Source organism: Hermetia illucens, chromosome 4, assembly GCF_905115235.1.
Source record: "Hermetia illucens chromosome 4, iHerIll2.2.curated.20191125, whole genome shotgun sequence".
Taxonomy (NCBI): domain Eukaryota; kingdom Metazoa; phylum Arthropoda; class Insecta; order Diptera; family Stratiomyidae; genus Hermetia; species Hermetia illucens.
The window spans coordinates 126,811,382-126,825,642 of record NC_051852.1 but is presented as its reverse complement, the minus strand read 5'-3'; the positions used below and the strand labels follow the sequence as shown (position 1 = coordinate 126,825,642).

At 43.6% G+C, this 14,261-nt stretch overlaps 1 protein-coding gene across 1 annotated transcript in view; it reads left to right on the top strand.

Moving 5' to 3' along the window:
• Nucleotides 1–7,199: 7,199 nt before the first annotated feature.
• The window catches only part of LOC119654067 (cytoplasmic dynein 2 intermediate chain 1), an 80,628-nt gene continuing 73,566 nt past the window's right edge, over nucleotides 7,200–14,261 (top strand). Inside the window, exons 1-2 of the mRNA XM_038059230.1 lie at nucleotides 7,200–7,250; nucleotides 8,932–11,136. Coding sequence (XP_037915158.1) covers nucleotides 7,200–7,250; nucleotides 8,932–11,136 — 2,256 coding nt within the window. The remainder of the gene's footprint in view (nucleotides 7,251–8,931; nucleotides 11,137–14,261) is intronic.

Sequence of the window (14,261 nt, the reverse complement as noted above, 5' to 3'; positions counted from 1 at the left end):
ATACGTTGAAAATTGCTCCTATCTAGTGTCGAAAATCACAACCGATAACAGCCATGACGATAAAATCCGCGCATGGTGGTTGGTTGCCAACAGAACCTATTTCAGCTTACAAAAACTGGTCCACTCGAAACGTCTCACTATAGGGTCTAAGGTCTAACTGCTACCTACCAGGCTATCATCTTGCCAGTCCTTATGTATTCCTCGGAGACTTGAGTTCTTAGCAAAAAATGCAAACTCTTGGCCGCGTTGAAGAGAAGAATCCTTCATAGAATTGTTGGCCCCTACATGAGGATGGACGATTCCGTAGCCTACATATCGACGAAATCTATGAGTGATACCATGACCATCAGGTTGTGGATAAAATCCGGCTCAATAGGTTACGGTCGGCGGGTCACTTAATCCGTATGGATGAGGATGATCCAGCCCGGAAAGTCTATAAGTGCAATATCTACGGTAGAAAAAGAAGACAAGGCAGACCCTACCTGAGATGGGGCGATGGCGGAGGTCAGAATACCAGACAGCTTTTAGGTATATCGAATTGGTGAACCTCGGCGCAAAACCGGGGTGTTTGCAGTTTCTTACTATGGCAGGCTTAGACCGGATACCGGTTGTTGCGCCGTTGATGATGATGATAAGAGGTTTGCTTTATTCTCCATCTATTTTTCAGTTTGATAGAAAGACCTCCCGAATTGTTGCGTACTTCCCTCTAATAAATTATGTAGGTCCCCTATTTTCCAGTCCTCATAAATTGAACCAAGATCCAATATTCTACATGCTCGTAATCACAATATGAATGCGGATTTTCTTTCTTGAAACAATACTGGTGCACTTCCATTGGGTCTATGACCTCTTATTACTATATTTAAAATCGAATTGAGTCATTAAGAAAAATTTTTTCCACTAATTAAGCGCTTGTCGATTTTCATGAAACAATCGCTAGCAATGAGATCCTACAAATATTAACATATGCGTACATCATTCCCAACTGATTAATCATCAATTATAATTATTGACAATCTTAAACTCCAGATTGTGCCCAGACAAAACACAATTCAATGAATGCAATTAACAAGCAAGCAATTTTATTATTTACATCTGTTAAAGGGTTAAATGTCGTTTCCTCTGATATGAATGTAGTTGGGTAATTTTTTTAACGTTTTGTTTCATTATTTTCACTTTACACTTATCAGGGCAGACAAGCTTCATGCTGCAAGGTTGTTAAGCTCGCCTAATGTTTATCTAAGGATACTACATGCGAGCATGAATGACGACTTTAGATACCAATTCATCACTCATGTGGAATGTTATTGTTGTTTTTAGTGGAGAAATTGCGAACTTTACCACTTAAGATACTAATAATAGATTCATAATATTTGCAATTAAGCTATTAAGGGGGCGATGCGCTATACCCCACCAAGGAGTGAATGGCAACCATATATTAGAGAGGTGTGGTTGACGTCGTTATCATATACATTCTTTTCTCCTTCATGATTTTGACAAAAACATTTCTTTTTAAAAATTTCAATACGACCATAATCTGCTCGTGCAATTCGTTCGTGCTTCAAAAACACCTAAGTGGTACCTACCCTTACTAAAACATAATGTCACACTCGCGCTCCCCTTCCTTGCACAGGTATCCGGAAATGCCCTCGTAGGCTTTTTTGAACCAGATCGTTTTGAAATACTTAAAAATCGATATGATTGAATGCTTTGGGGAATATGAATGAAAAGAGTGACCAGAAAATAAGAATGTACATTCCCTAAGACTTAAATGCAACTCCACTAACACCGATGGTCACCAAGGGCTTGTATGTTGCGGTGCTAGCCAGTTCACGAAAAAGGGTGGGGTTCTTTGCAAATCAAGTGTCTTGATACGTTGTTCCGGCAATGACAAAAAGGTCGCTTTCATAACTTGTGCCCCGTGATTTGGGTCGTCAAAGTCGACTGAAAGAGTTGAAGGTCCTGAGGGTTTAACGGCAATACATGTCATGTAGACATAGCATCAGGGTCCTCTTCGGATACTGATTGATTTGGAGACCACAGTCACCGGACAACGCTGTCATCGGCACACATACTGAGAGCAGGTTCAACATTCATCCTAGGCTAGGCCTATCTAACACCTTTGCCGCAACTAAAGGGTACGGTGTAGGTTGTGCAGCGCAACTCTACACTTGAGCCCACAAGGAGCTCTGCCCGCGATACGGACACAACCACCATGAACTCCCGCAAGAGGGCCAACCGCGGAATATATTCTCTCAGAGAACCATCCTAGTTCCTATGGTATTAGGTAAACTACTTTGATGCATCGCGGCAAAGAATCTTCAGATAATTCCCTTCTAGACTCCGGTCTGAAAAACCACCTCGAATACGTGGGGCCGGACTAAAAGGGATAGAAATTTGTGGGTTAGCAACCTACAAATTTTGAAACTTTATTGCTATCGATCTCACGGCTACCACCTTTCAGCGATCTGAAATGTGCACACGCTCCTTGACAACGGTTTCAAGGATCCCCATAATGGTCGCTTTCTCCAACTCGAGCGAGGATTCAAATAATATAACCTGCACATTGTGGACCTAAGCGAAATAAGATAGTGAGAACCTGGTGAGTACCCCTCTCCCTCTTATAACACTAACGACAATGTGCTTTCGTACTCAGGAAAACCAAGTGGTGGCAGACGCGAACCCGGTGTCGGATTGTTTCTGATGACTACTGCAAGTCGTTCTCTCTTGACCCTGGTGTCTGTTTCTGATAGAATTCTGACTGCAATGGAAGGTATATGTATTTTTATTTCCATTTTCAGAAACTACCATTGTGCCGCCTGGATCAATCATATTAATTTCCAGTAGTCCACGCTCTAGTTTCACCTCACTTTCGTCCAGACGGGTCGCCCTTCCTTCATGATTTTTCTCAAAAGGCAGGCAGGAGGGAGGTTGACCTATCTAATTCCCGGCAATCGAAAACTGCTCAACATTTCTTATCTCCCGTTTCAATCTTTCTTGATTAAACCGCCTTCATAAATTTTAAGAAAACATCACACAGTTAACTCATTTCCCTCTGTTGTTAATCACTTTAATCTCCCGCGCAGGTAAAGATTTCCTTTTGGAAGCTGGAATTACCTGAAGACTTACCTGAGCGGCGATAATGGCGGCAACCCGTCATGCCATGAATGATTTGGCAAACGATTCGGAATAGATTGCCAGCGCATGGCAGCTGTAGCATTATGTTACCTTACCACACCTAAGTGACATCTCGGAGACACATCTTTATGGTTAGCTGCCTCCTTCCCAATAATCCTTTGATCCTTTGGTATATGAAATGGGATATTCAGCCGTAAATTCCTTTGCAGCGCCAAGTTATGACGGTTACCTAATAAAGAAGTTAGACGGTCCGCTGTCCCAACGGTGAAGGTGACTAATAGTGAAAAAGATAGTGACATCATAACAAGGCAACCAAAAGGGAGAGACGCCATCGAATTCGAGTTCGGAAAAAGGGCGGCAAGAGAAGATGGAAAGTTCCGAGCTACGTGACACCCCTTTGTCGGGAAAAAAAGGTGATGAACTCTCCAACTAGGCGGAAATGTCATCTCACCGATGAGGAAAAACCTAATCCGAAAGACAAGGGTAGAGGTGCTGGACCTTAATAAACAGAGGGGAAAATCCCAAAGGGCAGTCGAAGCGGAGCTGAGAAAAAAACACTTACTAGCACAACCCCTAGTTGCACAAAACGCAACGCCCTCAGACCGCCAGAAGGGGGAACAGACAATTGATGAAATGAGGTGGAGGGGGGGGGACATCGTAGATCTGCCGATAAGGACGCAAAAAGAAAGAATTCCACAAGGTAGTAACCAAACGAACCAAGCAGAGTCGAAAAAAGAAAAACAATCAACAACAAGAACAAGTTGAATAGCGGTAACAGTGATTCTATTCTAGTTTGGGTCGAAGGGTACGTGCGACCGTTCAGAACATTCTAGACACGGCAGCAGTGGTTTCCAGCCTAGAACCCGCATGCACCCTTGAAATATGGGGTGTGTATTATCTCATTACCACTGAAGAGGTGAAGGCAACGTTACAAAGGAATTACTCGGGTGTGAGCAACCTCAACGTGGGAGTTACGTCTGTCAACTCCAGAGGACAAAAATTAGCCATTGTCGCTGTCTCTGAAAAGACAGCAAACCAACTTCCTTATTGCGGGGAAATAAAAATTGGGTGGATCATTTACAGCAGGAGCTGGTAAAGTGCAGGGCACAAGCGTTTTGCATACAAATCGAAAGCTTGCGAGTCACTAGAATGTTGTATCCTTTACAGGGACCACTGTCTGCAGAAAGAAAAGCTACAGGCGGAAACCAATCAGTGCAACTGCTCACGACCTCATGGAGCAAATGGTGCAAGAAAATTGCTTTCCAGCGTGCAGTACAGAGATAGGACCTCGTGGTATGCCATCTGGAAGAGAGATATAGTTACTTGCGCATATAGACATATTGTCGAGAAGTGACTTTTTTCAGCGTTTACCTTACATCGAACAAATCTATATTCACTTTTCAGAATAGATTCGCCACACCACGGAAGGGACAGTTCTATTCAGAGGAAAGTGTAACGCCAGAGCCCTCGAATGGGTTATCCCTAAACCAGGATCTCAAGCAACATAAATTTTGACACTGGCTCTGACGAAATCTTTGCTACGGAGTCCTTAGAGTCAGCGGTCAAACGGTGGAAGACGCTGGAAGATTTCATGGCCAGTGGTCATTAGTAAATTTCCATCGAAGCGACAATATTCTGATGTCCGCCAAAGACCTACCGGGATTAATCTATATATAAACACCTACCGGGAAAATCTACTTCAAAGAGGGTAAATAAGCAACAAGATTCAGGCGTGGACAGAGAAGCTGCGACCGAATCGCTGGTTCATTCCACAATGAGCCTTATCACCGCTTTTTACAATTTATAGGCGCGCAAAAGGAAACCTCGTCCCCAGTATGGTGGACAGCTGAAATTGCAAGTCTACAAAGGAACTGCCTCGACTTTTGCGGATTGATTAGCATACAAAATCCTCAGAATATAATAATAATAATAATCGTTGGCGCAACAATCTAATTGGATTCGGGCATTGAAGTGTGTTAGAGCACTTCATTCAAGGCAGGAAGCACGCTGTTGGATTGAGCTAATCAGCCACGTTAACGAGGAACCATGGTTACCAAAAAACTCGTTGCCTATTGATAACCTTGTTCCACGGAAGCAGTGAAGATGAAAGAAATCGTATAGGCCCCTTTTCCTGTGCTCCCCATAGGAACACTGAGGAATGCCCACTCTTGACTGTAAAGGAGCTAGAGGAAGTGGTCTTGTCCATGAAAATCAAAAAAGCACTAGGATCGAATGGTATTCTCTACGAAATGTGGAAACTTATATGTAAATACAAGCCGTCAGCGTACCGTCCGTCGCGAAATGGTATAACATGCTTGAGGCACTGAAAATCGTTTCCGTGCTCCAGGTAACGTATTGCGGATGTTAAGAGACTGGTTAAATGATCTTGCTCTACTCTATGAGACCCGGGAAGGACAGCGCGACATGAAGTTCACATCGCCGGTGACTCAAGGATCTATCTTTGGTCCGGACCTTTAGATCGCCTTATACGATAAGCTTGCATGACTTGAAATGCGTGATGAATCGCAACTATTCGGATACGCAGATGATGTTGCGCACTGGTTTCTGTACGCATGGTTGAGCAAGGTCAGCGACACTGGGAGTAGTGATGTGGCGAATTCTCCCTAACTCTGCAGAAAACCGAAGTTTTTATCCTGACCGAGGAGAAGGTTCCCACAGTCTTCTCTATCCAAGGTGGTGAAACCACAGTCTTGTCAAAGCCGGCAGTGAAATCCCTCGGCCTCATTATAGACACGAAGATGAGCTTCTTCCAGCAGATTCGCAACACCACAGACAGGGCTGCGGTTGGAATTTTTGCCATTTACCGGCTGTTGTCCAATGGCGGAGGTCCATTATCCAGTAGTAGTTGTATGCTAATGGGTGCCGTTCAGTCCGTCCTTTACGGTTCCGAACTATGGGTTGGCTCTTTCAATAAGTAGATGTGGGGTAACCCCCTAGCGCAAGTACGACGGTATACCGCACAAAAGAAGGAAGAGAAAATGATCTTGTGAGGACTGTTAACAATCGGCTCTTCATCCACGACGACGAGCAGCTGACAAGGTGAAAGGAACACTTCGCCACGGTTATTAGCCGTATCATATCCGGTGGAGTTTCGCCTCTTGTGGATGAAGTGGCTATTTACCGTAACATGCATATACAGGCAGCTCATCCAAACAGAAGAACAATTATCATGGCCATCAGTGCCCTCAAACGGAGTAAAGTTCTTCACTTTCAGTTCAGTCTCCCCGCGGAGTTATTCAACGCTGCATTTACAGTTTCTGTAGATCTGATACTTCTACTTGTAAGCAAAACCCTGAGATTCCAAGACTTTTTCCAGAGAGCGAAAGAAGGAGATGATTGTTTAGATTGCAAAGAAGGGCACCCGTCGCGATTACTTACATCGCAAAGATAACAGCTGAAATAGTCCTGTAAAGCATCAAGGAATATTTCGAAACTTGGAACGACAGCGAGAAGGCTGGTTGCCCCTCTGAATCCCTTACACTGACCTCGGGATCAGACCTTCGCTTTAACAGCTCTTCGTAGATTTCGAGAAAGCTATCGACAACGTGAACTGAGTGTGTATCGAGAGGGTTCTACACAGGGGGGACCTTCCGATAAACCGACTATCAAATCGACATATCATATAATAGCGCATAATATTATGTGCTCCACCGGAATAAAATGTGAGGAGAATTTGAGTTTCAAAAAGGAATCCGCCGGAGTTGCATCTTGTCACCGATATTATTTCTTCTTGTTATCGATGACGGCCTGGTCCAGAGAAGGGTCCAACATATCATGTCATCTTTCCTTAAACACCGAACCGTCTGTCATTTTGCAGTGGATGTCCAGAAGCAAAATCGGTGGAGATGGACGGAATCAAGAGGCATGGAGAGATGGATAATAATTTCCAGCGAGACCATGAAAATCTCAAGGGATTTGTGGACATTAGCAGATGTCTGACGAGGAATTTATCGGAGGAAAGTTTTCCGGTACTTCCAGCAAGGCTTGTGCATGTTTCGTTCGTGTGGTATTTGTCTATGCGAAAAGGTCATAATTCCAAAATGAGAGCCTATGATAACAGTGCAATCTACATTCGGGAAGGAGCGCTATTTGTGGGTGGTGTTCACCCAATGTCTAAGAACTTGAACGACTAAAAAATTAATAAACAACTCTATCTGTTCCCGTGTATGTATCCCATTCACTCTTTCGTAGAGTATTTGGCATCCATTTAGTCTCAGTTTTTAACGAGACCGTTCAGCGTCATTATCATCACGATTAATGCTGTACCAGTGAGAAAGCAACGACATTGAAACAGTACAAAGACAGAAGGCCTCGATCCAATCTGTGAGCGTTCTTCTTCGCCACAACTCTAACGAAATTGGGACATTTTCTGTAACTAGGACAGTGATCCCTTGGCAGCTGCGACTACACATTTTCGACGGCCAACTGACCCGTGCATGGTTCAAAATTAGCTACAGCACATTTGGAGATGCCAAATCAGATCCTCAGTCAGTTCTTGTTTATTAACGATCCGTTCATAGATTAAAGGGATAATTTGTCACTTTAATTTGAAGGAATTGCTCAACTTCTGAGGTCGCACCAAACGTAGCCACATTTTCAGTTTCCCTTTCTCTTACGCCGCCTTTGTTGCAAGAATGGGTTTAACGGACAGCAGAGTATTGAAACCCTCGGTTTTCGACGATATTCTGCATGGTTGTAAGTGTGGTCTAGAAAACGCGCAATAAGGAACGTAGTATTCTCCGAAGATTAAATGTACGGGAGGAATTAGGTCTTATTCCCCAGGAGAAGGTGCTTCGTTACTAAAAGGTCCTCCCTGTAGATGAGGAGGATTTTTTCGTAACCAACTGAGAGACAATTTTCTCAGTTGTTATGAAATTTTCAGGAGCTTTAACCATCTCGATTGAAAGAATCTTTCCATTGATTGTTTCTTCTTCGCTTGATACAATCTCTTGGGGTGGAAATTCAGTTGTACGGCTTATGGCGCTTGGTGGTTTGAACTGTCGGTTACAGCCTATAGGCTGTAGTCCTTGAACTAAGTTCTCAAGGGACTTGTTTTTATTGAGAACCCCCTCTTATCTGAGTTTTGTTTTCATAAAGTACATTTGTCTTTCTTCTTCTAACTGCAGGGTCGGAGAGCTGCTTTCCTTCATGAATGCTACGGGCTGGCTCTGAAGATTCGAGCCTCTGCTCCCATAACAACAGTCACGGTCTTAGGAGTTTGTGACATCAAAACGGCGCACCAAAGCTGCTACCCACCCTTTGGTTCTATTGGTTTCATGTGCAATATAAACAAAGACGGTACTGTTAGACTCACAGCCATTGCCAAATTCATTATCCCGCGTAACCTCTATCTCAAATACTCCGACTGCGTCTTTTCCATCAGAAGATTGTCGTTTGTTTTGCGTCGTCTCTAATTGGAGAAAACTTGGACACAGTGCTTCATCAAGGGCGATGGCACTTTTCCTCCTTTCTCATTTTGGGTTTTCTTTTTACTTTCATAAAGTTTCTAGCCCTAAGTTTCAACGACTAGGCAGACAACTTTACCGTTTTATTTTGCAATCTACACAAGGCGATGAGGGCAGCAATGTACAGATCTCAACGGGAACGTTTCTCAAGTTTTCCTTTTCTGACGTGCGTTTTGCAATTTACAAAAGGATTTGTTATGCTGAGAAAGTTATCTCAGTCAGTCAATTATAAGAAATATACTTCCACATGCAGAAATTAGAATTTCTCCGTGATAAAAAAATGTTGAACTGTTTCTTTATATTTTAGGTAATTACATCAAAGCGACATGACACCACTTCGAAACCAAAAGTCCCCCCTGCTTCAACATCGACAAAAAAACCGACAATCCCTTCAAAAAACTTACAAAAGCCCACAGAAGAGAAAAACAAACTCGTAAAACCAACATCGCTTACAAAATCACAAGTATCCAAACCAACAGTAGGAAAAACGATATCAACGAAACCAGCTGCAAAGGCACCAACTTTAACAAAGGCATCTGAATCCACCAATAAATCCAGAACGCAACCTTTACGAGCGAAGCACAGTATTGGCACCTTAAATTCGTCCAAACCCCCGCAACAAGCAATAGCAAAACACAATGTTATGAACACAGTGCACAATGTAACGGTGTCGTCCCCACCCCCAGAAAAGCGAGAAATGCCAAAGCCCACAGAGGCTCAAAATGGACGAGAACGTACAAAGACACGAACCTTACAGCCAGAAGAGATAGTTATCTTGAAACAACAGATCGGTTCAGCTCCAAAAAGCTTGGACCTACCAACGAAGCAACCACACAGCAATAATGTTCAAAATGGCGCTCATTTTAATCTAGATTTACCTGAACCTCCAGTTAAGGAATCAGTGGCTTTTGAAATTTTGTTCGATGGAGACCAAAATGAAGACAAATCAAAATCAAAGGAGAAGCCGAAAGAGAATTTGATTGCAAAGTCTGAAAAAAATGTTCCTAAGAAACCTGCGGAGAGTCTTAGGAGTAATACTGCTAAGGTGGCTCCCAAAGAAAAGGAAGAAGATAAAAAACCTGAAGACAAGCCCAAGAATGAAGCGCAAGGAATGAGTCCTAGCCCATCAAGTCAAACAGAAGATGCCGATTATGAAGATGATTTTGAATCCTACGAATCTGATTTCGAGACCGGATCCTCATCATCCGAGCCCCCTAGCCACAATACTGAAGAAAATTCTCAGAGTGACAGTCCCGACTTATCTGAACCAGAGGAATCAAGTGAAGTGTCAGAGGAGACACAGCTCCCAATCACAGTAATCCACAGAGATGACGAAAGAAAGTTAGACTCAGGAAGCTATGACATGAATTCGAGGAAACTTCTTCTGCAACAACACCAACAACAGTTGGATAGCATCGACACAAGCACGGCGAACTCAGAACAACTAGACTCTGGTATTAGCTACAGTGCTCCGAACAGTTCCCTGCAGAGGAGTTCCATCGAGCCACAACCACCTCCGATTATTAAAAAGATTTCGAAACGGGGTCAAGAGCTTATGTCAAAAATTCAATTTGATGATGTTACGTTTGTGCTTTTTGATCTCAAACCTGTCAATTATGAATATTATATGAAAATCTACGGGAACTATAATAGCACCCAAATGTCTACACAAACCAATGATGACCGTTTGGAGACGAGCATACAAACAGACGCGCTAGTAACTAGATCGATATGGACCCAGCATCCCCCTCAATTCGATTTAGAATTTATGCGTGCAAATGATTTCCGCAACCTGAATAATGCCTGTGGAGAGTTTGAATCCGATTCGCTTAACATCAATAATATTGAAGATCCTTTGTCTAGAAGTTTAAGCGCAATGAGTAGATTTCGTTCAGCACGAATCAGATCAGCACCAAAATCTAGTCAAACAGATTTCATCCAACTCAACGATTTTCTCCACCGAACTGAGTTCACATTAGCCTCTATTCTGAATAAACCCTCAGTGCGTAAAAATCTCCACAATTCAAATATAACCATTACTCAAGGATATTACAATCTAAATTCACGCTTTCTGAGTGCAACTAGGGTGACAAAACTTTATTCTAATCCGAGGTCAAATTTACTTGTAATAGTGCATGACGATGTGGAGAGTGTATACAGTGGAGACTTTCGAAATTTACTATCTGTTTGGAATATAACTGAACCGAAGAACCCGTTCAAGTTGTTATCTACATGGAGTAAAGTTTGCAGAGCTGAAATCTGTGCAGAACTGCAAGATGTGATAGTAGCTGGATTGGAAGATGGGTCAATTGCGTTGTGGGATCTGAAAGAATCGTACAGTTTTGGTGTTCAGTTTGGAGATGGTTCCTGCTATTTTCCTCCGACACAGACCATAACACCATGCCTGGGAATGGAAGAATTGATTTTGAGTGACATTGGAATTGTGATTGATGTTAGAGCGTTTCGAAGTAGTCATCAGTTGAGTAGGCTGCAAGTTTATCGACCGATTCAGGTAAGTCATCATCTGTAACTCTTACTTCCTTTTATGCCTAGATTAAGGATGCAGTATATTCGAGTGGTCAGGAAACTTCGGTCTCCCAATTCTAATAAATTGGACTAGATTATTAGTAAACAAACCTTCATTTACGTATGTATTTCAAAGTCACTAAATTTTGATGACTAGTTTCTCCGCTACAAGAAATTTGCCAATTTATCAAGGATTCCCAGTATAAAATGCACTGTCAAACTATATCAAATTTCTGCTATCGAAAAAAGTGTTCCGTCATCACTCACAATTTTCACTAGCTTCGTCATCTAAATCTCCATTATCATAAAGAACTGTACTACTTAGTTAACCTTGTGAATAGCCTTGATTGCCGCTTTGTTCCATGAGTAACACATTATCTGAACTGACTATCTGAACACCCTCAGTCAGGCGTGACAAAAATGATAGTCCCTAAAAACTTGGGCAGACACAAGACTACTAGCCTTACGGTGGGGTATGCTGCTCGAAACCAAATCGTCATTTTCTTAGATTATGAACCATGACCATCACTATCACATCTTAAACTAATTCTCCTTCGACCTCAGCATCTCCAACTGAATTCTGCTGGTACATGCTTCTGCCCCCCGCTTGGTTCAGATTCCTCCTTCCCATTACGAACCTTGGGCAGCGAATCATCAAATGATGTGGTTCCTCCGGTATACCGCGTCAAGGACAATTCGGTGAATCATCCTATCCAAAGATGTATAGACACTGCCTGTAGCAACCGCTGTGTCGCATAAGGAGCTGGATTATGAGGTAGTTGGTCTCCCCTTATTTCCGCGCAAACTACACTCTAATGAGCCTGATCGTCCACCGACCCTTCGTAGGCTCGTCCCATGTGTGTTGCAAGAAATCCTTCGAATTTGACCTTGCCGTATTCCTGCATCCTCCATACGTCTACACTTATTTCTTTCGCCAAAATGGCGGCAGGGATCAAGCCCGCATTACCACCGCCTCATCTAGTGTGGTTCTAAAAGCACTGCAAACCCTCAAAGCCATCAGCCGGTAAACTCAATTCATCTGTTTTCATTCTGTGAGTTTGCAAGTGCATATGCCCACACAGGTGCCGAATAGAACAGAATGGATCGCGCCACTCCAGCAATCCAGCATTATTTCGCTCCACCAATATTCGGCAATATTTTTGCAAGTCCCCCAGTGGCACTGGCTGCCTTTTAGCATGCATACTATGAGCGATACCATGACCGTCCGGTTGTGGACAACATCCGGCTCAATAGGTTACGGTGGGCGGGTCACTTAATCCGTATGAAAGAGGATGATCCAGCCCGGAAAGTCTATAGGGGCAATATCTATGGTAGAAAAAGAAGACGAGGCAGACCCTGGCTAAGATGCAGCGATGGCGTAAGACAGGACACCAGACAGCTTTTAGGGATATCGAATTGGTGGACCTCGGCACAAAACCGGGATATCTGGAGTTCCTTATTAAGGTAGGCCTGGACCGGATCCCGGTTGTTGCACCGTTGATGATGATTATACTCTAGGTGCTCCCTAAAGCTAAGTTTGGCATCAATTATCACTCGCAGGTATTTAATAGCCACCTTTGGCACGACCATATATCCACTGACTTCCACTTTGGCAGTGTTCTCTTTTCTACGCCTGGATCAGCCCGTCTCTTTCTAGCCAGGACTTTACCGCTCTCACTGTTTCCGTGGAGTAAATCTTCACATCCTCTTAGTGCTTTGCTGTAACAACCACAACTAGATTATCAGCAAAGCCGACAATCCTAGTCCCCTCTGGAATGGAAATACTGTAAATACCCAGGAATAGTTATGTCAGCCAATGCCCCTTTAATTCTGTTCCAGTTGGCCGGGTTTAATGCATCTTTGACATCTAATTCCAACATGGCACAACAGCCACCGGAAACCAGTGCTCCTTTTGCTAGATTCACGAACATGGTTATTGCATCCACCGTAAAGTGGGCACGCCGTAAACCATACTGGCGCCCCGACAAGCCATTGCTGCTTTCAACAATGAATAGAAGTCTGTGGTAGATGACTCTCTTCATCGTCTTCCCCATTGTATCCAACGGGCAAATCGTGGCTCGTCGCCGACTGCTGCTGCTTATCTGTTTTCAGAGGTTGCTTGGTATCCGAGCCCTTCCACACTCTGCTCTGTCTGTGTTCTTGTTCGAACATGCTTTGATATCGATTGCGTTTAAAGACGGGTGGGTTTTACCTTCTGCTTGTTTTCCAGGTGTTTATGGTTATATTCTTCCACAATCGCCTGATATTTAGCGAAGTCCTTTTCATTTAACTCGTTGACAGTACCAGCCTCCTTATTAGCGATCTTGCTCAGAGTATACATACTCCTTTTAGTACTGGTTCTTGAGCAGCACTCCAGTGGACTTCCGCTCCTTTGACGCTTTCCGGCGACCGAAATTCTTCTCAGCCCTTGCTTTTGAGGAGACCCCCGGTATCGACGGTATCGGGTTAGGAGTACAATTTCGGGTATTCCCACTAAGCTCCACTAAGCTCGCTGACAGCGGATTCCAAGGTAGAAGCGACCAGTCCGTCTGCCGGAAGTCTCTGTTGTTGATTTCAACTACGACTACGACTTCTTCCATCGTATGCGTTTGAATCGGTCCCACGAGTAGTCCGGGAAAAATGTCCACCCTCGCTAACCCGTATGTAGTAAGGGTCTTATTTGAAACCAAAGGCTTCCAAAATATTCAAAATTCGAATACTAAAGACTAAGCTTCCCATTGGCCACGCACCCTCGGCGTATGCTGTTCCAACTTGGCATAAAATCGTGTTAGCACTTTTTCCAGTGCAGGGAGAACGATCCCCGGGCTATTGCTTCGGCTCATCCCCCCGCCAGATCCGTTTGCTCCTAACACATGGCCAGCTGGCAAACGGGGTTTCACACTCTTGGCCCGTCCACAGACGGTCTCAGGCGGACACCACGAGTAGGTCATATGATGACTTGCTAAATTATGCAACCTTAACTAGAAGCATAATCAAACCAGGCCACTCGTGGCAGCATACTTGACGGACAGCGAAGAGAAGGGTACTATAGATAGTGTCCCAATGCTCCCCGATATTATCTGCCGGATTTTTCAATCGCCGTTAATTTAC